This window comes from Phasianus colchicus, chromosome Z, assembly GCF_987193195.1.
Source record: "Phasianus colchicus chromosome Z, bPhaCol1.hap1.1, whole genome shotgun sequence".
In the NCBI taxonomy this organism is placed as follows: domain Eukaryota; kingdom Metazoa; phylum Chordata; class Aves; order Galliformes; family Phasianidae; genus Phasianus; species Phasianus colchicus.
Window position 1 is genome coordinate 77,427,720 of NC_143476.1, and position 25,809 is coordinate 77,453,528.

The 25,809-nt window shown below is 36.3% G+C and overlaps 1 protein-coding gene across 1 annotated transcript in view; it reads left to right on the forward strand.

The window, feature by feature from the left end:
* The window catches only part of HCN1 (hyperpolarization activated cyclic nucleotide gated potassium channel 1), a 195,240-nt gene that overhangs the window by 89,609 nt on the left and 79,822 nt on the right, over positions 1-25,809 (forward strand). Inside the window, exon 3 of the mRNA XM_090131796.1 lies at positions 10,860-11,021. Within this exon, the coding sequence (XP_089987922.1) occupies positions 10,860-11,021 (162 nt within the window). The remainder of the gene's footprint in view (positions 1-10,859; positions 11,022-25,809) is intronic.

Sequence of the window (25,809 nt, forward strand, 5' to 3'; positions counted from 1 at the left end):
GCAACCTGTCCTATTCCTCATTGGCAGACTGAAGCTAGACATGTTTAATGAAGTACAGTTTTACAAAGTGTGTGTTATGAAAGTGTGCACAGTTTACAAACTGTACATTCTTGGAGAGACTGCAGTAGTAAGTACTGAGATGCCACAGTTTTACACATATGAACACTAACAACTTTCCCTGTCAAAATATCTAACATAGCAAAATGTTCATGTTAAAGTATAATTAGTTAATTTATATCAAAGAATTTATTTTCTAAAAAAATAATGCGAAAAAACCATGCAGTCTACACTTCAACTTTATAACTGACAGCAGTAAAACACAAACTCTGGGATGCGTTGTGCACTGAATCCTGAATAGTTTTACTTGTCAGAAGCATATATTATTTTAAATGTCATTGGAATTAGACAAAAAACAGAGAACCCAAACAGGACCATGAAAACATACTTCTTATTTCTTACAGTAACTCTCCTGTCTGATTTTATTAGTATTCCTTTTCTTGTCTTTTATTTTCACTTTTACATGGATTAACTGAACACTCAGACCTGCTTGCAAATTATGTTTTTGGATATGCAGGTAATGATTGTCTTACCACAGTAATGATGGTCATGTACTTAGCAAATATTGAATAGAGTTACTAGTAGAATAATTTAGCATCTGAACTTTCTGCTTAAGGTAGTTTAATGTACTAATTCAGTTAAACAAGATAACTTACAGAAGATATTATTGTCTACAATTTTTCAAAGTAATTTCTTTAAACTGGTAATATATTTCTGACAATCTGAAGTTTTTGTAGGCAACAGAGTTCTTAATTTCGCCTAGCAAACATTGGGGTGATTGTAACGACTATGATTCTGGCATGTTCCTTCTACCTCATCAGGCATCAGATCACAAGGATTTTTTTCTTTTTGTTTGTCAGTTTGATGTTATTGTTTGTTTTTCTTATTGTTGTTGTTGCTGTTATTGTTATTTGTTGTTGTTGTTGTTGTTTGTTTGTTTTTTACATTTATCCTTTAAAATTGCAGAAGACATCCTCTATGTGATTTTGAGCAACATGAAGCTTTTAACTGCAAGTTTCATTTTCACTTACGGAGTAAATAGTTTTTTAGAATGCAGTTAGCTGTGTAATTTGCAGGTTATTTGCCAGTATTGTGAAACATCGACTTAGATATCAAATTATTATTAGCATAATTATTTATTCAAATATATAACATTAGATTATGCTATTTTCATTTTTCTATTTGTATCTATATGAATATGATATATGAATAGCTTTATCATGCTTCCTTTTAACAAGATTACCAAGATTTTCAAAGGCATAAATGGATATTCTGTGTTTTGGATTTTAAGCATCCATCCACTGAAGAGTTCTGACTTTCGCCATCACATCATGACAGCATCATTCACCTTCTGCCTTGATTGTACTGACAATCCTAGATATAACCAGTAACATTTTTTTAAATAAAGATGGCCTTTTAATTTACTATAAAAAACAGAATTTAGTTTATATGTGGAATTTCACATATTTTATTCAGGGTTTATGTTTAATTTTAATATCCCAAATATATAAACATTAAATTTGACAGCTGTGCCTCACAAAACAACATTTTTTTCATCCTTTTTTAAATGAAGTCTTTTATGCTATTCAAATGAAATTGATTTGGATTCAGTATTTTTATTCCACAAGAAATTTAACATTTTATTTTCAATTCATTGCCCATTAATTCCATGTTTGGAAGATTAACCTCAATAGCTTCAGTAAGACACCAACTTAAATTCCCAAAGAGAAATATTCCTCATTATTTCAGTTGTTTGCTATTAGATCATTATGTTGCTGTATTATAATTAGCAGAATTAATTTGAAGCTCAGAAATGCACCAGGGTGACTTTTGGTGTAAGCATAATGGAAAAAGACCTAGGGATTTACGAAGTTAATGAACCATTCCTTTTAATATCAAAGGGCTTTTGGGGGGTTTTAGGATGAGGGTGCATCTCCTACTTTCAGAAAGCATCTGTTTGCATCTTATCTTCACAGACCTTGGAAATCAAAATCTTTTAAAAAAGCAAGAGATGTTTAGGAAAATGCTGAGACTGAAAGAGATGGGTCTGCAGGTGTCTCAGTTGTAAAAACATTCTGTGCTGAGATATTCTGTTACTTTGTATGGATTTATAAGTACTTTCTGCTGTCTTTCAGCTTGGTATTCCTTCATTTTTCTTGTGTTAGAGTAGAATTCTTTCTTCAGTTATGGATTTAGCAGTCAAACCTAAAAGTGATTCTGTAGGAACTTTGTGTAACTGCATCCCTGAGTTCACACCTGGAAATATCCTTGGGTGTTTTTAGTATTCAAGTACCAATCATACTGCTCACAGGCACAGCAGACAGAAGAAAAGAGTCAGAAAGAGATCACAGGGAACACTGTTTGTGCAGTGTTTTATTTTTAGATCCATGAATTTGAGACCACGTCCTGCCTGTTTTGATGTCAGACTCTGCCAGCACACTGCACCAAACCACACTGTGAATTCATAGCTCAAGGGAAAAGACCTACCATGCTGGGGGTAGAATGCGAATATCTCTGAAGTTAAGCCAAGGGTTTGTGAGACTTGAACAGACAAATATGGTCTAAAACAATTTTATGGGGCTTGGCAATTTTAGTGAAGATGGTGGTTCTTCCAAAGGATCTCCATAAACTCTTAGCATTTATGACATATTTTGTGTTAAACTTCTTTATAAGTCTGATATTTATTGTTTTATTTCACATTTTATAAGGATGAAAGCAACTTGTATATTAATAGTGGAGAAGTTATGCTTCATCAGCTCAAAGTAATTCTGAAAAATGGAGTCAGTTATTTGAATTCTGCCCCTTTATTTGAAATGCTGTAGGCAGTGATAGCTGTTAAGATTCATGTTACTTGTTCTGTTGCCCTTTTCAGTGCTGTGGGAGTCCCTGCCCTAGTCTGACTGTGGGTAGATGAGTGCTGGTGAATAACTTATTTTTCTTTTTTCTGTTTGACACTTTAATACATCTGTACATTAATATGAAAAACAGTACTGCTCACTCAGCTAGGAAGATAAATTGTAAATATATTTATGTATATATATATACATATATATGTAAATGTATATTTTGGGCCATTTAGAGACTGGCTGTATCTTAGAGCTGCCTTCTTTGTAAGATACAAGTAATTATAAAAGGTAATAATAAATATTCCTTCTAGCTCACCTCTACTCGCAGAGTTCAGTGGTGCTGTCACTTGAGATACTGTGCCCATCAAAAAGCTTCAGCTGAAGGTCAGGTGATGCTGATGCTTGAAATAATGCTGAAATGGAAACTGAGCCATACTTCAAGTTGGCAAAAAATGCCATCTCTCTTCTCATGAACATTTCAAGTTTTCTTTCGCCACACATTCATTCTCAGTTCTGAACTATAATTTAAGAATAGCTTCAGCTAAATTTTGTCATGTAGGCAAGCTGTAGAATTGCACATGTCTTTGTGGTCATCACTGGCTCTATGTCCAGGTGGAGACCGGTAACGAGTGGCATCCCCCAGGGGTCTGTCTTGGGACCAGTGCTCTTTAACATCTTTATCAATGACATCGATGACGGAATCGAGTGCACCCTCAGCAAGTTTGCTGATGACACCAAGCTGAGTGGTGTGGTCGACACGGTTGAAGGACGGGATGCCATTCAGAGGGACCTCGAGAGGCTAGAAAGGTGGGCACGGGTGAACCTGATGAGGTTCAACATGGCAAAGTGCAGAGTTTTGCACTTGGGCCGGAGGAATCCCAGGTATTCATACAGACTGGAAGGAGCGGTCCTTGAGATCAGCCCTGCAGAGAAGGACCCGGGGGTCTTGATAGATGAAAAGCTTAACATGAGCCAGCAGTGTGCCCTTGTGGCTCGGAAGGCAAATGGTATCCTGGGCTCCATCAGAAGAGGGGTGGCCAGCAGGGACAGGGAGGCGATTGTTCCCCTCTACTCTGCTCTTGTGAGGCCCCATCTGGAGTACTGCGTCCAGGTCTGGAGCCCCCAGTACAAGAAAGACAGGGAGCTGTTGGAGAGGGTCCAGAGGAGGGCCACAAAGATGATCAGGGGACTGGAGCACCTCCCCTATGAGGACAGGCTGAGGGAGCTGGGCTTGTTCAGCCTGGAGAAAAGAAGGCTGTGAGGTGACCTCATTGCAGCCTTTCAGTACCTAAAGGGAGCCTAAAACAGGAGGGGAATCAACTCTTTGAAAGGGTTGATAACTGCAGGACAAGGGGAAATGGTTTTAAGCTGAGGGAAGGGAGATTTAGGTTGGACGTCAGGGGGGAATTCTTTACAGAGAGAGTGGTGAGGTACTGGAACAGGCTGCCCAGAGAGGCTGTGGATGCCCCATCCCTGGAGGTGTTCAAGGCCAGATTGGATGGGGCCCTGGGCAGTCTGGTCTAGCATTAGGTGGGAAGGTTGGTGGCCCTGCATGTGGCAGGGGTCGGAGATTCATGATCCTTGAGGTCCCTTCCAACCCTGGCAATTCTGTGATTCTGTGATTTCTCACAGCTATAATTTGATTAGTAATATCACCACTACTATTATTATTATTGTTTGTTTTTTATTTTATTTTTGTCATTTTTTGTTTGGTTTGTTTTTGCTCACTTTTGCTTTGCCTCACTTAATGAAAGCAAAGGGTTAATCTAACAAGGTACATTCTCTCATTAAAATAAATAATGAAAGAAACTTTCACTTGTGTAAAAAGCACAGTGAAAATTAGCACTGTGTTTTTTGTTTCAGGATCCTGAGGTTTGTCAGTCTTGGCTTGTTTTCTTTGTTAAGAACTAAAAAGACTAGTCCTCTCTGTTTTGATGTCAAAGCAGGTCACACACATTAATCACAACAGGATAATAAAAATAAATGCTTTAGCAGTGAGGTTATGCCCTCAGTATGAGAAGTAATATATTAGTATGGCTTTGGCAAATTTACAGTAGTTAACATGTATTGCAGAGTTTGTATGGAGTGAATAAATGTTGCTTGCTGGCTTTAATGCTTTCAGGTTTAACCTGAACTTGGAGCGTTGTCACATGTCTGTGTTGTTGTGTTGTTCTTTTTGCTACATGGAAGCTGGCTGCCATTTGTACATGCCTTGAAGCAGAATAAATGGGGCCGCTATTACAAAACCTAATGTCAAATTGAGTCCATCTAGAAATAACAATTTTTAAAGGTCAAATAAAATAGGCCAATCATCTCAGCTTTTTTTTTTTTTTTTTCCTTTTCTTTTTTTTTCTTTTTTCTGGATATTTTTGATTTAAAATAAAATATTTTATACCATTTTTTAAATCACTGGTGTTTACCCCCAGGGCATACTAAAGCAGAAGCAGATCTCTGCATTTGTCATCAGCTTAAAGTCACAAATACAACTACAGTAAATAGTGCTATAGACATTTTTTCCTACTGAATTATCAATGATGAATTATTTATTTTCAAATTAAGCACAAGCATCAGGAGGCAGTTAAGTGTAAAATGTAACACTAAGGGCACACTTTGGCATTTCAATCAATGCGCCTTTACGTCTACTCTTGCAGATATATTTTCCACATAGAGTATAGTAAACTGCAGCTTCCAAAGAAGTGAGCTTTGGTCAGAGTTGGATGCAATCCACAGTATCTCAGATGATATTTATGAAGAATGCCTCTTGAAATCAGTTTGTAGAATATAACATGGATAAAAAGTCATGATTGGCTTTCACTGTTTAAAGCAGATGGAGAGACAGAAGTGCAAACAGAGCCCTTGTGCTCTCTTCCTTTCATAATATTTTATTTTCCTGGAGCTTTCTGTTACAAATACTGTCTTAAAAGTGAAGATTTAGCTCAGGTAGGAAAATCTGAATCCTGCAGTTCTTAATCTCTGTCTAGGTGCTGCTCTGAGGGATGAACCTAACACTCCTGGGCTGACCCAGAGGATGAACCAAAAAACCTTGTGATTTTCGTGACTATTATTTTGCCTGGCAGTCTTTCCTGAACTTACCTTGTTTTGCTCAGTGCCGCACTCAGTCTGCTTTTAGTGACTGACATACACATGCAGCTATTTCAGTCTCCAGAAGGTTCAATATAACAGGCTCCTCACAGCTCACTTAGTGCAAGTGTCATTTCATGTGGCCTGAGGCTCAAAGCAGAACGTGAAGATGAAGCCTTGACTATCTTTACGATTCTGAACACTTCTAGTGCTTCTAAGAGGTACAAAAGAGGACGTATCTCAATCAACTCTGTGGTACAAAATTTTAATAAATCTTTCAGGACTTCCTGAGACTTTCTTTTCCCTCCTGGGAGAGTTAAATCTTGGTAAATTTTATAAATCAAATTTTATGTAACTGAACATAAAAATCAGGCCGAACCACAAATCACAACCAAAGAATGATTCCCCTCCACTTGTAAGAAGGCAGAAGTGGTAACCTAGAGCACTCCACAAAAGCAGATTTTATATTCATTTAGTTGAGCTAGATATGTACTATTAACTGAATATGACAGCCCTCAAATACTGTTAAGCGAGTGGGAACTCGCTGGAACAGTTTTTCTGTCTCAGGCTTGGAAATCAGAGTCAGCAGGACCAATTTAAAGTACACACTCCAATATAAATGTGAGAAAACAATAATCTGCTTTCTTCCTCACACATGGAAATCAAGAGAGTCATTAATGAAGTGTGAATAAAAACTGAGATAAAACATGTGGCCTATGACTTCTTGAGGAGTAATTTCTTGTTCTCCATGAATGATATTTTGCCAAAATGTAAAAAATGGCCAATATGTGATTACATTTCAGCCAATGTCAGACACAATGTCAGCTCAATAGGGAAAAATTTAAGAAATAATAATAATACAGGAAGAAGTTATAGGTTTCCAGAAGTGAGGTAATAAGACCACAGATTATTATTAAACAAAATTTTAAAGTGTATGGAAGCTGGAAGCTGTTAACAGTAAAAATATTAAAAAAAAAAAAAAAAAAAAAAGCCCCTACAGAAAACAAACAAAAAATTATTATAATAATAAAAAGTATAATCTGCAATGGAAATTTTAGTAGAATGAAAAAAGAGATATCTATTAAGTATTTTCTATTATGTGAAATGATATTATAGAAAGAGTTAGTTATCAAAGAAATGTTCATTTTTTTTCTTGCTTGCAGTATTTTCATGTTGCTGAAGTCATTTCTTTTTGTAAATATGCTATTAATAATTTGTGCCTGATGGCTTAATATTTAAATGTAGTGTAAATAAACTGGCTAGATTTTCAAATGTGTTTTAGTATGCTCATTTATGTGTGATTTATGGATGGTGAATCTTTAGTGATATCCAAGCTACGACCATTTAGGTACCTGAATAATGTGTTAGAAGCCTAACTTTATGCATTTCCATGTGTTTCAACTGTATTTTTTATGAGTTTTATCTCAGTAAGGAATCCTTTCAGACAAAAAAAATATATAATTTAAATGTATAGCACACCTATGCTGTGAAACCGAACTAATCCATTTCAGGTTTCCACTTCTTGGACAATCTGCTGATGGGCAAATGAGCAGTGTTAGTTTTCTGTATGCCAATTCCACTCTTAACAAACTACATTCCTCCTAGGAATTTTAGTGAGGATTAGTTCAACAAATAGGAACTGTGTTTTTTGATTACAAAAAGAGAATGTGATAAAAATATGAATGATTACTTCCTATTTCCTTGTATCGCAATCAGTTCCTCATGAAAGAATATAAAGATTAAACATGCACTGTAGGTCTTCAGTCAACAGGTTAGTGAGACTCTTAGCTTTAATAGTTTTCTCTCCTTCAACTGGAGAACTCAATACAGTTCTATAATTCCCTAGCTCTATATTACTCAATATATCACAAACTGATGTTACTGATAACTTATGGTGCTGGCTTTGGGTATTTTAATGTGTTGGGATTTTGTTGTTGTTGTTGTTTTTTCCAACCAAGCAAAGATTCCCATGATAATTTTCAGAAAAGAAAACAGCTTTTGTTTACTGGAGATTGCTTAGAATATATAGATGTTTAATAGGTTGTTTCAACATGCATAAGATTTTTTCTTCCTAAGCTTTCTTCTGTAGTACAGTTATCACAGTTATTAGAGTAGGCTACACAGCTATTAAAGTAAGCAGGAGATGAGTGATAAAACAACACAATTAATCAGTGCCACGGTGAAAATGCTGATTTCATGTTACTGTGATAAGCAATAAAGGTAATGTCCAGAATGTTAATATATTTGTAACAATACCTACTGATCCTTTGTGCTAAGCTGCAGAGGACCATTTCTTGAGTGGAAAGGTGACAGAAGTGATGGAATCACAGTGTGAGATGATGGTTTCAACCATTTCCTTTACTGGATTTGTTTCACAAACAATTTTCAGTATATTATTGTTCTTTCAGTAGCATTACCGCATTCTGTGATCATTACTGAAAAGGCATACCAGTAATGAAAAGGCAGATGCCGCTTACTTTTTAGGAAAAACGAGTTACTCAGTTATAGAACTGTAGCAAGATAGTCCTTGCAAAGCCCAGGCCCATCAGGAGTCCTCGCTGATTTTCAGCAGGGCCTTTTAGTTTGAACTTAGCCCTCCAGCTATTTGGTTTGAATTTTTTTCTTCTTTTGTACCATCTCCTTCTCTATCCTGGTTCAAATGGCCCTTTTGAGAATATTTACTGAGCCATCACACAATTTCACAGGCTAGGCAGGAAGCAGTACACCTATAAAAGCAAGGCAAGATCGCTGAAATACTTTTACAAATCCTTACACTCGTCTATTCATTTTTTTTTTTTTCCCCAGTACATATTATCATTTAAATAATGTGAATCTTTTAAAATTTGAAATAAAAATATACCAGTGCAAAATGCCCTTAAATTCATGGACGTTCTCTATTGTTAGAAGCTTCCACACTCCGGCTATCTCTATAACATGAATTGATGCCAAAAAATGTGCTCTGTGCACATTTTTTTTTTTCACATGTGAAAAAGCCAGAGAAATCATTCTTAGGCAGCTCTGATCACAGGACACATGAACAGCCAGTCAGCTTGACTATGCCTGTAGTTACTGAGGTCAGAGAAGGATGCAGCAGTCCTGGGTCTGTGCTGCTGCTGTCTTTGGAGAGTTTCATAGAAGCAGATCTTCCAGATCTTCCTCTGATTATCGCAAACACTTAGAGGTGTGTTTTAGAACACATGCCATAAAATAACCATGTAGGGATAGTGTAACCTAAATGAAACTCAGTGTTAGTTAGGGCTCCAGAACAGTAGTGCTCTTGTTATTTATTTCCATTCTTGAAATAAAATTGTTTCAGTCTTACAAACTACCTACACACCCAGTTCATCTTTTGCTACTGAAACCGTAGCTATTTAAATAGCTATAGTTTAAATACATTTCCAAAGAGCAAAATTTTAATAATGTCACTTTTCTGTTTATTTCTATTTATGTTATCTCCTAAATATTAATGTCATTTCTTTGGTATTGAGAGCACAGCATTTAAGAATTTGCTTCAAGTGTCTGTGAAGCTGAGATCTGTAATATTATTCTCCCAAAATACTCTAACTTGAAGAAATGTTTTGCACATAAATATAATGTATTAGGTATGTTTCTGTTACATAAATTTTACAGTTTGGGATTCAAAAATATGTCATTGTTTGCAACAAACTCTCACTTACAGAAAATGATACAGAAAGGCACTTTAACCTGCTCTCTTTATTTGCACTTGTACTCAATCACAGCATGGGTACTTAACCACTGTCTTCAGTTTCAGCGATGTGAAAGCTGGGACAGAATAATTTTCTCATGCACACTTGAAATCATTTGGAATTTCCATTTTGGTGATGTATGTTTTGCAATGTTAGTGAGCAGGATCATGTTTGCACAGGCTGATCTCTGGCTGTGGTGCATGGTGATGTGTTGCTGTATCATCTACTAGGTGAGAGTCTGGAATGCTGAAAGGACAGAATCAAATGCATTAAGGAAATGGACTGGATGCCTAATTGGAGCAGCCAGTGTTGTGTGTGGTCTTCAGTTTTATTATTTGGCTCCATAATGATGTCTAATATTTTGTGCCCATCAAAATCATCTTTTTCTATTGATGTCTCTTCACATAACTGGGGAATAACAGCTGACCTTTATCTTTTGTGCTCTTGTTCTTAAGAGTATGTTTTGCTATAAGAGGCTATACGAATAAAATTGTTTTTTAACAATAATGGAAAAATCCAAATGATTTTTTTGACCTTATCTTAGCTACTCAGATATTTCAGGATTCTCAGCATTTTAGCAAAATTGCCAATAATTAGGAGCTGTGAAATATTCCTGGGTCATTTTGCTTGGTGAACCAAAATCTGCAGTACAGAAGTAAAAAAATGTATATATGTATGTAAAATTGCTATATTGCTTCTTCACTCACATTTTGTTTCTTTTTAGAAGGCAGGAAATGTGACTCAATTGTGAATAGGTCATTGAACTTTTACCTTCCACAATTTTGTGAATACTTAAGATATCCAGTTAACAGACAAGCAATGGATTCACTACCTTTCCCAAGCTTTCCAAGTCTTTTTTACTTCTTTTTTTTTGAGATCTACTTCAATTAAAAGAAGCCTGTGGCTTTACAAAAGTACTTCAGTTGGTGGCTTCTGTTTAAATGAAACACTTTTTAGCAGCTTGTGTAACCGTGATGCAGACGAGAGTCAGGTGTATCATGTGCAGTCCCATGCCCAAATCAGTGTGCCCACATTAGTGAATATTACTGAATGAACTCTGCCTCCTTAGAAGTTCAGAATGATGCTTCTTTGTCTTTAATATGCCTGATGAAAAGTAAATAATTTGCATTTCTGATTTGCATCACACTTCTGTAATTTTCCCCTACAGATTTTCCACATGACGTATGATCTGGCCAGTGCTGTGGTGAGAATCTTTAATCTAATTGGAATGATGCTGCTGCTTTGCCATTGGGATGGCTGTCTTCAGTTTTTAGTACCGTTACTCCAAGATTTCCCACCAGATTGCTGGGTGTCCCTAAACGGTATGGTTGTAAGTATTGTTCATTTTTCATTGTGCTTTCTAAACTTTATTTTTCTAAACAGTTAGCCTCAGACTTAAGTGCAAAAATACACGCCTAGTAAGACAGTGCCCTGCAACGCACTCAAAGTTATTTAGGGTTATTTTTTTTGTTGACTTGCTTACTAATAAACAAAGGTTGCTTTTGTATCCCTCACCACCAACAGTACTAAACTGACACACAGTCAGTAACTGAACCAGAAAATATTTTTAGTTTTGAGGCCATTTTAATTAGTTTATTAATCCTCATTCCTTCAAAGGAGTCATTGTAAGACATTTGGAAATTCACTAGTGTTTTCAGTTTAAGTTTTATTTTCAGAAGGTTATAGATGTTGATTTACTCTTTGTTATTTTCATCCAATATAGTCCTCTGCTTGTTTTGTAGATAACTTCTGGCTATGTCATTAAGTCCTTTACCAAATTGTTCCTAACTGTCAGGATGAGTTTTTTCCACATAGAATACAGGAAATACAGATTTACTTCTGTATTACTTATGTGTGTGTGAAAAGACAGTTCAAAGAGAAAACTTGTCTCTGCCTTCTTTATAAGGAAGGTTAATGATATTCTCCTTGTTTGACATATGCCTTGAAGAATTAAATGCTTCTTGTGAAGCTGGATGATGAATCAGGTAGACTTTTTTTCGTACATGGATAAAGTTATTGAAATGTGTCTGTAGCAAACAGAAAAAGTCCCAAGCAACTGTCTCATTGACCACCTGAGACACAGAATCACGGAATCATAGAATCATCATGGCTTGAAAAGACCTCCAAGATTATCTCGTCCAACCATCCACCTGCCACCAATATTTCCCCACTAACCATGCCCCTTAGTACAAAATTTAAATGTTTCTTGAACACTTTCATTTATCCACCTCCTTGGGCAGCCTGTTTCAATAATTTTTATGACACCTTTACTGTAGATGAGCAACTTGTACAGTCCCACATATTTCTATTGTAAAAACATAACGATATTTGTTCCTTTAGGAATGTAATACTGCCTATTGCAGTTGGAGCTTGGTGACTAACACTGTCAGTCATACAGACAAGCATTTGCAGTCATTGAATGACATATTTAATGATAAGCAGCATGTTTGCTGACACCTCACTGTGCAGCTTTCCAAAAAAAAAAAAAAAAAAAGTGACATATCTTCACAAATGGAATTGCTACAATATAAGTAGGTCAGCAGGATGCTGACTGGCACGTTTTTGCATTCTACTGCGTTGTGGGTTCTGCTTCATAGCATCTTTCATTCATGTTCTGAAAGGGTACATTTTCTACCAGCTTCCTAAAGATCTGGATAAAAATTACTCTATAGAGTGAAAGGGAATAAGCCCTGGCTTATTCTTAACTTATAAAGCTTAATGAGTTAATATATATATAGGTAAAAACTTAAAAAGTATTTACCTTTTTATGAATGCTTAAATATTAAATTCTTCCATATGAGCTACATTTGAACTTAGAAAGCTGTACACATTCTTAGGGAGACCTTTCTGCCTGCCTACACTCAATTTTCTTATAGAAACAATTCTGTCTCCTTACTGGCACCATGCTCTTGGAATGATCCTTTCGGAAAGGATCATTTATTTTCTCTGACAAACTTGCTGCTATTAATGAACACTGAAAATTGTGGGGCAATCTGAACTGTTGTTAGTGGCCCCAAAGGACCCCAAAGAACCAATAATGTCAGGAAAAGGAGATCTTTACCTATATCCATCTATTGCATATTTCTGTCAATACATTCTTTTTTTTACTCAAAGATTTCAGCACAGTATTCTGTAGAGACAATTATAAACGCATTTGGAGTTTGTCTCAAATTTCTGAATCAGAAAATTCTGAAATACGGAGGTTGCTCTGAAAGTAATGCCACCTCTTTATTTCCATGGAATCTGCAACAGATACAAAGAAAACAGTAACAACAGTAACACTACTTGATAGGGTAAATCCTGAGCTAAAAAACACAGTTTTTCAGCACAGTCACCACCATTAGCTACGCACTGTCACCAGCAATGAACAAGAGCTTGCATTCACATTTGCAAACATCTGCATGGCCATCCAGAACGTGGCTGGAAATGTGAATATGAAATGTGAATGTGAAAACATTGTTGCTGCCAATGCTGAAAAGCACTAGGTCACTGTGCTCATATCCATTGTTTGTTCTCCATTGATATTCAGCACGCAGCAGTGAATGTCAGTGGGTGCTAATTTTTCTGCATTAAGGAATTCAGTTCCACACCTTTGCTTCATGCACTCTTCCATGTCAGACATCACTGTGTCAGACTGCCCTTTGCCGCCATCTCACACGGCAACATAACATAACAGGATGTTGGTAGGAAGGTTTGGCATACACTGCCTTATAACCAACATGCGCCTCTGATGTCAGAAGCCAACAGAGTAACATAGGTAATAGTGCTCTTTTTGGAGCAGCCCTTGCACACCTGTTCTGAAAAAGGCAAAATTGCCCATCTGTGAGTTTCAATCTTATTTTGAGTAGAGAGGGTTTTTGTGTGTGTGTGTGTGTGGACATTTCCAGGTACTCACACTGTCGCTTCCATGTATGTTCTCAAAACAAACAAAAAAAACCCAACAAAACAAAACATTTTCACATGGGCTACCAGGATAATACACTAACTTTGCTTTGAAGTAATATTATAATAGGTGATGGTGATCATAGACTTGAAGACTTATTCTTAAAAAACATATATATCAGTTTTTCAGTACACAGCACAGCTGCTAGTCGGTTGCAAGCCGAGTTTTAACAGATAATGTGATGGTGAAGGAAGTAAAGATTCCGTGAGCGTGACGTGCTGTCTCCTCAATCTCTGCAACCTAGCATATTCTTCCAGGCCACAGTTGCATTCTGTCTTATACATTCATTGCTTCAGACTGCAGATTACAAGAACATCCTCTAAAAACCTTCTTCTAGAAACATTCTTTTTTGTAGAAGCCAGTATGTGAAAGTTTTCAGATTCCACAGGCCTACTCACATTGTACTATTAGGAAGAACAAAGGTTAAATTTAAAGACAGAAAGGAACAGAATAATGAAATCAAGCCTACTGCCTCTCTGAACAATAGCACTGAATGAAATTAAAGAGAAACAAATCAGTGGATTTTCATCTTTCAAAGAATGATTAAAAATGTCAGATTGGACCATCAGATTGACTATGAAATGAAATGGAAGGGCTTTTCTTTGTAACGAAATAAGATGGCCATAAGCTGGTACTGAGCCAACCTTGACCCTGAGTAGTTCAGAGCACATTGGGATGTTATCCTCAATAATAATGAACTCAGATGGTGTATGTACTTCTTGGATTTCTTGGCCAATTCTTAGCATTGGCATTCCTGTTATCAGCCAGAGCTGATATCTTTCTTTAATTTTTCTAGTTTTGATCCCACCTGCCCACTATCATATCATTACTGCCATTTCGTTGCACTGATTTTTTAAAAGTAGTTTAGTTAGTAACTGTTTGCCAGCAGGACCCTATGGTCTTTTAAAATATCTATGTACTTCTCTAAAAATAAGAGACAATGACATGAGCTCTTTTTTTAATGCTCACTGTAAGTTGTGTTCCAGCCAATCCATTCTGGATAAAAAAAACAGACAATTAGTGCTGTGAGAGTGTATATATAATATATAATACAATATATATAATATAATATATATAATATAATAATATATATTCAGTTTGTTATCTTTTTTACACCAGTATTATGAGTTTAATTCCTAAACAAGGTCTTCTCTGAAGAAGTTTCACAAAGTTTCCTAATGATGCTGCTTAATTTCTCCTTGGCTCAGAAAGGCCATTATCTGCAGCTTCTTGTGTGATTTATCCTCAGCTTTCTGATCTGCATTGCCTCAGACTAGTGTACTTCCATAATGACTCACAGACCAAACAGCTTTATCATACCTCAGAGTCTGAGCCAGTTGTTCATTAGAAAATTAGGAATAAAACTTTCGCTTGAGACCAAGGGAAATGCAAAAACAGGAAGAATGCTACAGGATCCTCTCCTATAGCTAGTCTGTAAAACCTTTCTTCTGCATTTTGTATTCACTTTCAGCTGCGGTGAATTGCAAAAACAGTGTGTAAGCTCCAAACAATGAGCAGTTATAGCCAGGTCTTGTAGAGACAGAGTTTCTAAGCAAGTGAAGATGAGATGACATTTTTGCCACTGATGCCATCTGGCCATCTCACCTCTATATATAAAATAAAGAATTATTTGCAGTAAATTCATTGTTGCTGTATTGGAAGATTGTTCTTCCTTTTTCCATCATCTATGGTAAAGTCTCAAATGTTAGTCCCTGAGTAACAGTGTCTGAAGATCCCCAGCCTCTATTTTCATGTTTTTATTTGCAATAGTTGGATGTAAGGTTAGGAAAACATAGTCTACTAAGCAAGGTATTTACCTGCAATTTTCAGATTTTTTACATGTAATAAAGTCTTAGTCAGATAAAAATCTAGCAGAGAAGTATAGAACTTGAAGACTGGGTTTTTTAAAAGTCAGAAAACTGCAAAGCTTCTGGAAAGAGCATGCTTTGCTAGCATTTCTCATGGCAGTCAGACAATGTTTGCTCAGCAAGAACCCTTCAGGTTCTCTGGTTTCTTTGTTACGGCTTTTTCTTACTATCCTTGCAGTTCAGTTATGTCAGACTCTGGGTTTGGTGGGATATTTTTTAGGTTTTATGTTAAGTGGAGGGGGATTTTGCTTTATATTAACTCATTAACACCATTAGAAATCAGAACTTAGCCTGCAGAACCTCATCTCTGACAGTATCACCACTTAAATGAAAAGATTCTGGGAATTTCTGTTGTAGAGTCTGAAGGTCCTTCCCTTTATAAAATAAATTGTTTAAATGAATGCTTGATAGTAAAATTCAGAAATGCAGGGGATGGTTAGGATTTCTAAGGACTAAGAATTATGGTAACGTAAATTTAACATGTACAAAAACTAGTAATAATGCATCAATTTGAATTTCATGTCTTAGCATTTATTAATAATGAACATAATTTTCAATTACATAATCACACACTTCAGTAAGATCTCTGCTTTACTCATCTGAGCTCAAGGATTGGATTACAGTCACAATTATTCAGCATTGGATTTTTCTGTTTTGATAATACATTGGCTCAGCACCTTCGTCCCTATGGTTAGTCATTAGAACAGCTAAAACTCTCCCGAAATTTCTCTACATTTGATCTTCATATGATAATCATCATTTAGTGCTTCACAAATATTATCGGAACAACTTTTTATGATATGGCAAGATGTTGAACAATGTTCAAAGCACTGATTCTTTTGACTTCATTTGCAGTGAAAAGCAATAAATGCTTATAGAAATCATATCCCACAACCTTTAATTGGGTACTGAGTAAGTATGGAACATATGGGAGTCATGTGGCTACCAGAGGCACAGTGGATCTCTTGAGATATACTCTAAAATATTTTATACTTATATATGTACGTATGTCTATTGCTTTAGTTAGCAAATGCTTCTATAAATAGTTAAAATATTGAAACTACATATCTGAGATTGACTCTGATGAAAATATTAGTAAAGTAGGAATTTTCCAATTTAGACGAGTGCTCTATTTACAATACAATTTCCAAACATGGTAATACTAATAATAACATTATGTAATCTACATTCTTAGGACAAAGATATTCCTCTTTGGGGAATGTAATAATTATATTTCTTCTAGGATGTGCCGTTGTGCAGTGTTGAGTTATTGCTGACTTTTGCACACAGCCTTGACCTATCATCTGATGTCAGGCCACTTCCTGCTTCATCAAGATAACAGAGCAATGCTGCAGTTTGTGACCTATTCCAGTAGGTGAAGAGGTCATAGCAACCTGTGTTAGGCCAAAAAATAAGATAGCTTAGGGGAATATATTAGTTTGTGTGATTTGACACTATAATAAACTACAATGGAAAATGGCTGTAGACATGCAGAAGATATGCTTCATGTAGACTGAAGCCAGGTGTTAATACCAATACCAAAGTTTTACGCTAAGCTAGAGAGTATTAGAGAAGAGAAGTAGCTGAGGACACTATTGATTTAACTCAGTGTGTCATGATCAATGGAGAGGAAAACAAATCATGTTCTCATTTTTTACAATTGCTGAGGCTTTAAGAAGGCCCACATAAGTTCTGGCGTATGCTTCTTTGTCTGTTCTCAGATAGGTGAGGAGGTCATTCATCTTTCCTGGGCTGCAACACACATACTAATGGAAGAAGTGATAACTTATTATTCTTACCTTCTTGCCTTTGATATAATATCTGTAATTCTACTCATATCTCCTGTACTCTAGGACTGTGTAATCTGACAGATTTCTGATGTGCCTACATAAGAGCAGTCATTAGATTCCCAGAGCCTTGTATTTGTTTAAAATATTTCATTATTTTTATTTTGTGCACTGTCTTAGTCATTGCTGGCAGTAAATTAATTCTGAATAATAAGGAAGTTCCTGGAGTCCAATGCAGCATCTACACAATGTGATTAAAATTTGTTTCCATTGTGGCTGCTGTTTCTTGACCTAAAAATAATACTCATTTTTTCCAAACTGTTTTCTTAATGTTATGATTTTTTATGTCTTTGCTTTATTATTAAAGATTATATATAAAGATTATATTATCTTTGTCTTTCAAGCCATGATATAACAGTGCAAGGCAGCTTTGTTTTTCTTCTAATAATCTGAACTGTAGCAGAAACACACTGGGTTACAGTTTCACAATCACGCCTCACTGGTTCACTAAGCTAAAATGATGATGATAACTATATTCATCTTCATGGCTTACTGACAGTGGTGTATTCCCAGGTTCTCATTTGGGAACTGTGCTAATATTGTGAGCTAATTGACATGCAGATCCTTCAGCGTTGAAAAATAAAGGTGAAAAATCATTTACAGGAAGGCCCAAACCTTTATAGAAATTTAACACTAGGAAGTATTTGTGTCATCCGTGTATCTTTGGATAATCTCCATAATGTTTGGATTGCAACTTGAACAAAACTGACACCAGTGCCTCAAAGAAGGTTCTCAGAGCACAGTGCTATCAGCTTTGGAAATTAAAAACTCAGGCACTGTCATAAGCCCTGTTACTTTATTTTACTGTAACTAAAAACTCAATGTTTCAGTATTTATGCTATTATTTAATGATGACAGTGACAATTAGTTAACTAGATATTAATGCTTAGTGCTTCAAAATTAGTATGCCCCTGTTTTTAAGTGCTGATTGTAACACTGTGCTATTGATGAGTTAATAGTTTCTAGAGAGGGAGACTTCTGTAATGAATTAGATGGCTGTCCTGTGTTCTTCTGTTTCTTTTAGATAGAAAGCTGGTCTTCCTTACAGAGGATAAGAATAATGAAACAATTAGTTAGAGGAAGCATGCAAAAGCAAAATGTTGAACCTAATGGATACTTATTTCCACACTTTTTCTTCATTATTGTGAGAGCTGGTAGGAAATTACTCAGATGTGGATTCAAGGAGGGATTTAGCCAGTAATCATCAAACCATAATTCCCATGTTTCTCCCTGCCAACAATCAACCCAATTCATGAATTTTTATTCTGTAGTATATTGTGATGGGATTTGGGGTAAATTGTAAATTACGAAATATTTTATGTAAGCCTTCATCTTGAAAGACTACAAAAATCTGCATGCATTATGGTTAGCTCCAATGTTACATTTGATAGACATCCCAGGGAAAAATAATAGGCTTCATAATGTGTGTCTTATTATTTCCTTAATAAAAATTGAAGCAGAGCAGAAACATTAGTTGGTTCTATTGTATTTTAGGTGGTTGTATCCACCATGAACCTCAGAATGAATACTCAGGCAGTTATATGCACCTCATTGCCAAATACAGCTTCTCTGCTGTAAAAGAGGGAGCTCCCTTTGTTTAGGAGGAACTGGATCAGGATCTTTTGTTCTGTCTCTGTAAAGCACAGTAAGTGTTTATCTGTATGGTAGTTTTCCAGGTTCAACTGACATATCCCTGTGGAATGATTATTCTGAAGCAGCTCTTCACAGGTGGACTGAATCTCCAGGCACTGAATGCTTGGACTATCTATGCCAGAGCAGGTTTCTCAGAATAAGTCCAGATGTACATAAATCCAACTAAATACCATATATCCAGCTGCTCTTCAGCAAATCTTTTTTTTTTTTTTTTTTTTTTTTTTTTAAATCTATGGTAACGTGCACAGTGTAACTTCTTGATCTGTGTGCTTAAAGAGGGTATAAAAAATAATTGGCTTTGCACAGGCTGCCTATTATTGCCAAAAGGTCATTTTCAGCCATATTACAATCATATTTTCTCAAGGGCACTAATTTTAAAGCTTTTAACTGATCTTTTTTGCCATGTCAAATTTACACTTTTCACACATGACTGTTCTGATATCTAAAGTATTTCTGGACAGAAGTTCCTGCTGAGATGCAATTAGAAATAAAAATTGCTCACCTGAAATAGTGACACTTTAAAGGCTTACTTTGACATTAGAAAAGTCAAAAAACAAGGTACTTTGTTCTGTGTCTAGGTCTGAAGTGAGGCACTTTGTATGCCAGGCTCTTCAGATTTTTGTCACTGGTCCACATAACACTTCTTATACTTTGCAGTGGTTTTGTTTGTTTGATTGTTTGTTTGCTTTCTCATGCAAGAAGAACAGCAATTTTAGTATTAAAAACTTGCTGAGTATTTATTTTAAAGAGCCACCATAAACTGCCATACAATATTTTTTATATCACTTTAATAAATTTTTTCTCTTTGTCTGGAATGGCATGGTTTTAAAAAATGTTCATGACAGTCTCATGTGAGTAATATTGAAGAAGACAGAGATGCATACTGTCAGGTCTAGTTCATTACCACAATTACCTAATTTTTGCACTACTGCTAATACAGTGCTGTGATACAAATGTTTTGAAGCAATCTCTTTGCTTCACCAAGCTAAAATATTCCTTGTCATTTGAATGAGACCAGAAAATAGTTCCCATGTTCTCAACAGATCACTCGTAGCTTTTCTATTCTCATTTCAATCCATCTATAATCTATAATGACACTCAACTTTATTTTAAGGTATAGATAGTGGAAATACATGACATTTTGTTATTTTGAATAATGAAAGCTCCTTTGATGTACTTTCTCTCATGTACTTCCTTGCATAGAATTATTTTGTTCCTTTCCTTAGACTTAATTCTAAAGGTTGGATCTGAAAAATACTTACATACATACATACATATTTTTTATAAAATATTCTGTTACTTACATTTGAGGGGGTTCCAGCAGGCATCTGTATTGCTGAGGGTGTCTTGTGTGTTAGTTTCAATAAATTCACAAAAAGGCTATGTTGAAATTCAAAAAACTCAGAAGCAGTTATTTTTTTTCCAGTACTGCAATCATCATGCACTTATTCCTACCATTAACTATACAGAAGAGAAACAAAATCTGTCCTTTTAAAAATAAATAGAAAGAAACTTCTAGCATAAACTTCAGAAGGAGAAAATAACTTTGTAATATGAAATGAAACTCAACTCACTATCATTTTCAACATAATTTCAGTGAAACAAGAACTTTGTAAGTTTTTGGTTGGAATTATGGAGCTGCTTGAAGGTTAGCTGAAACTTGTCTGTATCTGCATGCTTACAAAACCTGGCTGCTATAAAAATAAATTATTGTTGTCACCATTCATACTTAGTGCTATTCATAATGCTTTTCGTTCCCTCAGAAGGATGAATGGTTTGATTACTTTCAATTGAGTATATAAAGCCAAAAGGACTTCATTTGATTATAAAGAAATGTGTAATATATACACAGAAGATTATCAGATTTTTCAGATCAATAGTCATTTTTCAGGTATCCACTGAATATGGATGGAGGTTCCAGCTAAGAAAAATTTCCAGTTGTGCAAGTTAGAGTACACTATTTTTTTGTAAATATACACTATTTTCCTTAGAATATAAGTCTTCAAGATTAACACCTTTCTCAACCATGGCAAGGTAAATGCCATGCTTTCAAGATGTAAATATTGTTTCCTGAATCCAAGACCTCTTGTTGTAACTTTCATTGTGTGCTCTATCCTGTGTAATGCTATAATCCCTATAATAGAGCAAATTTTAAGCTTTCACTCTGAACATTCTTCTACTCTCAGTAGATGCCTTTTTTGTCTCTCACTTGGTCCTCCATTTGGTTTATTATGCCATGCAATTGTGGTATGCTTGCATTAAAGCTACTGCACCAGAACTGAATTCACCTAGACGAATCCCTAGCTACTCTCCAAGAGCCCCTCACTGATTTCTCAGAGCCATTACCCTTACTGGTAAAACAAATTATCCAAACTGTTAATCCAAAAAGGTGTGGGGAGGCATTTCTGGTCATAAAAATGCAGGAACACTCAGCAGGGGAGCTGCTGGAGATGGTTTTAGATTATTGGTGCTTAATACATTCAATAGAGAGAAAGTCTCCCCTCAAGGTGATAAAGAGCACCTGCATTAACCTTCTAATCTGAATCACCATCTGCAGGAGTTTGGTTTATTTTTTCGCTCCCTGTGCAGGGAGCCTAGGGAGACTCATCAACTAACTTAGCTGTTAAAGTGATTAACCAAAATCAGATGATGTAAATTTTATTATGCCTTTTCCTGTTAATGTGCATTCTCTCAAGCAAAACCCAAGACAAGGTGGTCCACATGTTAATGTGGATACCTGGATGCAAATAACTCTATGGAAGGCACTGCTCCAAGCCTGTTCATCCTCCATTGCTCAGGATCGTGGTGTTCTTCATGTTCCTTTCTCCCTCAAACATCAATCATAGCCTCCTGTGGCTGACTGCTCCCCATGGTTCTTCCTTTGAGATGAGTTGTCTGCCTCAGTGTTACCCATCTGACTCAGAACATTTTCATTCTCTGTATGTGGACTGAGAAACCCAAACTCCTTTAAACTTCTCAGCAGGTGGATGTTATAGTTGCTCCACAGGATACTTTTGAGGATCTTCCTCTAATCAGAGCAGTACGGTTTCATTCTTCAGTGCAGAGAGAGGATTTTCTTACTTATCACCTTACAGTTCTGAAAGTATCCATATGTTTTCCAAGCATGCAGTCAAATGGCATTACTGTTATTCTATGAATAGAACTGCTGTCTCATTGAAACTACTGAGTAGTGAGAAGGCAAATTGGCTAAAGAAAAATCAGACCCATTATAAGTTTCTGTTTTAGGATTGAGTTCTACACTATATGACTAATCTGTAAAAACAAAGAATAGAAGAGTAATACTCATTTATGACTTGGCCACAGACCTTTATCAATACGACTTATTCTAATTACATTCTCCCCTCTCCTTTAGATTGTGGAAATCTTGGAGGTGGGTAATTCAGAACTATGAATGGTATTGTTGAAATTCTATTTCCCTGATCAGCAACAAAGGATATTTTTATTTGAAAACTACATGTGATGATAAAAGAAGCTTTAACTGATATGCTCACAGATCAGGCAAAATAATGCCTAATGCAAGGAAACTGTCTATACAAGACCAAACATGAACTGAGAATAATGCATCAGTGTCTTTAGTGCACCTTACTTTCAGGTAAGTAATAACAAAAGCTTGGAGGAAGAGGTAGGAAGGTGGGCAGAGAAAAGAAACGAAGACAGTAAGGTAAACCCTCTGTATTCTTTGTATTATAGAACTAAGGAAACATACCTAGTGCATAGTGCACTTTGTCTCTCTCAAGAGACAGCAAAATCCAAATGGCAATCTATGGATGTTTGTTGTGTAGTTTATACAGCACAGCATTTTACCTTTATGCTTAAGTAAGTCCTGCGAACTGCACAAGTATGTATAACTGCATTCAAGTTAAAGATTCAGCTGCTGAGTGTGCATTCACTTGGGATTTCAGGACCAACCTAGTGGCCATGTAAAGTCCAACTTACAGCCTGTCTGGCAGCTTTTTAGAGTTTCAATAGTAGATGCCTGGGAAAGATCAAACCAATGCTCTTTAATAACTTCATCAGTGACATTGACAGTGGAATTGAGCAAGTTTGTGGGTGACACCAAGCTGTGTGCTGCAGTCAGCACACCCAAGGGATAAGATGCTATCCAGATGGACTTAGGCTTAGCAGGGAGCCCAGGAGAATATCATAAGATTCTACAAAGTAAAGTGCAAGTTCTTGCATTTGGATCACGGCAAACCCCTGCTATCAATACAAGCTGGGATACAAAGGGAAGGAGCTCAGCCCTGCTGAGAAGGACTGAGTGAATGGTAAGCTGGACATCGGCCAGCAAAGTGCCCTTGCAGCCCAGAAAGCCAACAGTTCCCTGGGCTGCATCAAAATAAACACTGTCAGCAGGTTGAGGGAGGAGATCCTGCCTCTCTGCTCTGCGCTGGTGAGGCCTCACCTGGAATTCTGTGTTCAGATGTGGAGTCCTCAGTACAGGAGATACATAGACCTGTTGGAGCATGTCCAGAGGAAAGCCACAAAAATGATCGAAGGGATGGAACACCTCTCCTGTGAGGACAGGCTGAGAGAGCTGAGGCTGTTCAGCCTCAGGCTGCAAGGTGACCTGATTGTGGCCTTTCAGTATTTAAAGGGCAGATGTAAGAGGAAAGGGAACAGACTCTTTAGCAGGGTCTGTTGTGAAGGACAAAGGGAAATGGTTTCAAGCTAAATGAGGAGAGATTTCAACTGGGTTTCGGGAAAAAAAAATTTACAGTAAGGGTGGTGAAGCAGAGGAGCAGGTTTCCCAAAGAGGTGTTGGATCCTTGGATACAATCAAGGTCATGCTGAAACAGGCTCTGAGCAACTTGATCAAGCTATAGGCATCCCCATTACGTGCCAGGGAGTTGGACTAGGTGGCCTTTAAGAGATCCTTGCAACAAAAATGATACTGTAATTTTGTGATTTTGTGCATTGATTTCAGGCTGATAGATCATTTTTTTCTTCAGTTTATTTTGGAATTCCTGGCAAACACTGAGAAGTTGCAATGTTAGGGCGTTTGAATTTAAGAACATGTCATCAGTGAAACTCTGATGACATCTCAGAAAAAGAAAAGCCTCTGATGTAGATCCTGCCTGGTTACTTTGGCACCAATATTTACTTTTTGCGTAGAGACAAAGTAAAAGCTCTACTGCAAAACTGCTTTGCTTCCTGTCGTCGTCATTCCATAATAAAATAATGCACAGCTATTTGTAGGACATAGTATTTGATGAAGGACTGTGATTTACCGGAAACACAGATCAGCCCTCTGGAGGTCTCAGATATTTAGTAAGTTAATTTCCTGAAGAACTGTAAACTAACCAGATGTAGCCTAAAGTCTCGAAGGTATCACATTAGGAAACAAAATGAAAACTGACAAGAAAAGTGCTGCTTTCAATACCAGCTAGAGGAATGCATAAAAACTGCACTTCACCTCTTCTGTAAGTTACAGTAGTTAAAGAGAAAAGAATATAATATGATATTATACTATTAATGATAGAAGACCAAGGAAAAAATATTTGAATTTCCCTATGTAGTACCAAGCATTGTCTCGCTATAGAAATAATCTATTCTATAAAGCATTGGAATCTATAAGGCACTGGAGTTTATAAAGCACTCATGAATCCTAGTCCTGACTCTTATGCTGAATCACCTTGATTAGTTTTTAAGCAGATTAAACCAAGTTCAGGCCCTATGTAGACACATTTGCCTTTCTGAGTAGATTATATTAGTATCTTTTAACCTGCTGTGATCTGCAGTTAAATATATATATATGTATTAATTCCCTTAGGGCATATTTCTGAAACTCTTATAAAAAAGAAGTATTTTACTACAGTTTGTATGTATATTGAGCAAGAATGGAAGTATTCTTAACGAAATCAGGCTTTCAGATTTTTGAGTTGTTCTTAGTAAGAGATCATTGCGATACTATGATTTTGTGCATACTTGTCTATCTACCTTTTAATTTAAATATCAAATTTTCATATCCTTTTCTTAATGAAAGCGTTTTCTACTACTTACTAAGTTAGTTGTTTCTTTTACTGATTTTGCATTGCTTCAAAATCCCTTTGATTCAATCTGCATAATAGCACTCAGAATGTTACAAATTCATTGGCGAAAGAGATTTCCTTTCCATTTGTCAGTTTATTTCGAATCAGTTGCTCCACATCATTTGCCATCTAGTCTGAACGGATTGCAAAATGTAAAGATGTAGCTTCTTCTGTTGATATGCCTTTTCTGAATTGGTTGCAAATACTGTCAGTGACAATTTTATGTTACAGTTTTTAGTAAAGAGGTATCCTGTAGAGTCACGAGTCGGGTTTATATCACTTCACTCCTTCAACCATCTCCCAGAATGGATCTATATTAAGCTCACATTATCTTCTGCCTGTTCTTGACTATCAGATAACTACTGCTGAAAATTCAAAGCTTTTCTCAGTGGCTGAATTATAAAAGCATTTCATAAATGACTTGATTCAGTGCTCGAGGCTTGTTAAATAAACAGTGTTTTGCATAATATACACTCCCTTTCACCATCTGAAAAGAACAGAAAAAGAGATGTTTTCAGTGCATTCTAAACTTTTCAGTCTTCTGACCTTGCAGAATTTATTTACTGTCATTACAACAAATTGCCCCTTCATGAACACTTTTGTGTCTGTTCCAGTCAGTCCCTCACTTAAAGTGAGGATGCAAAGTTTATTTCAGGATCAAAAATAATGTGACAGGAACTTCACCAAACTTTGAGTGTGTTGTGAGTAACTCAAAGGTCTTTATAACATTATTGGACTGTTTGATAAATTCTTGAGG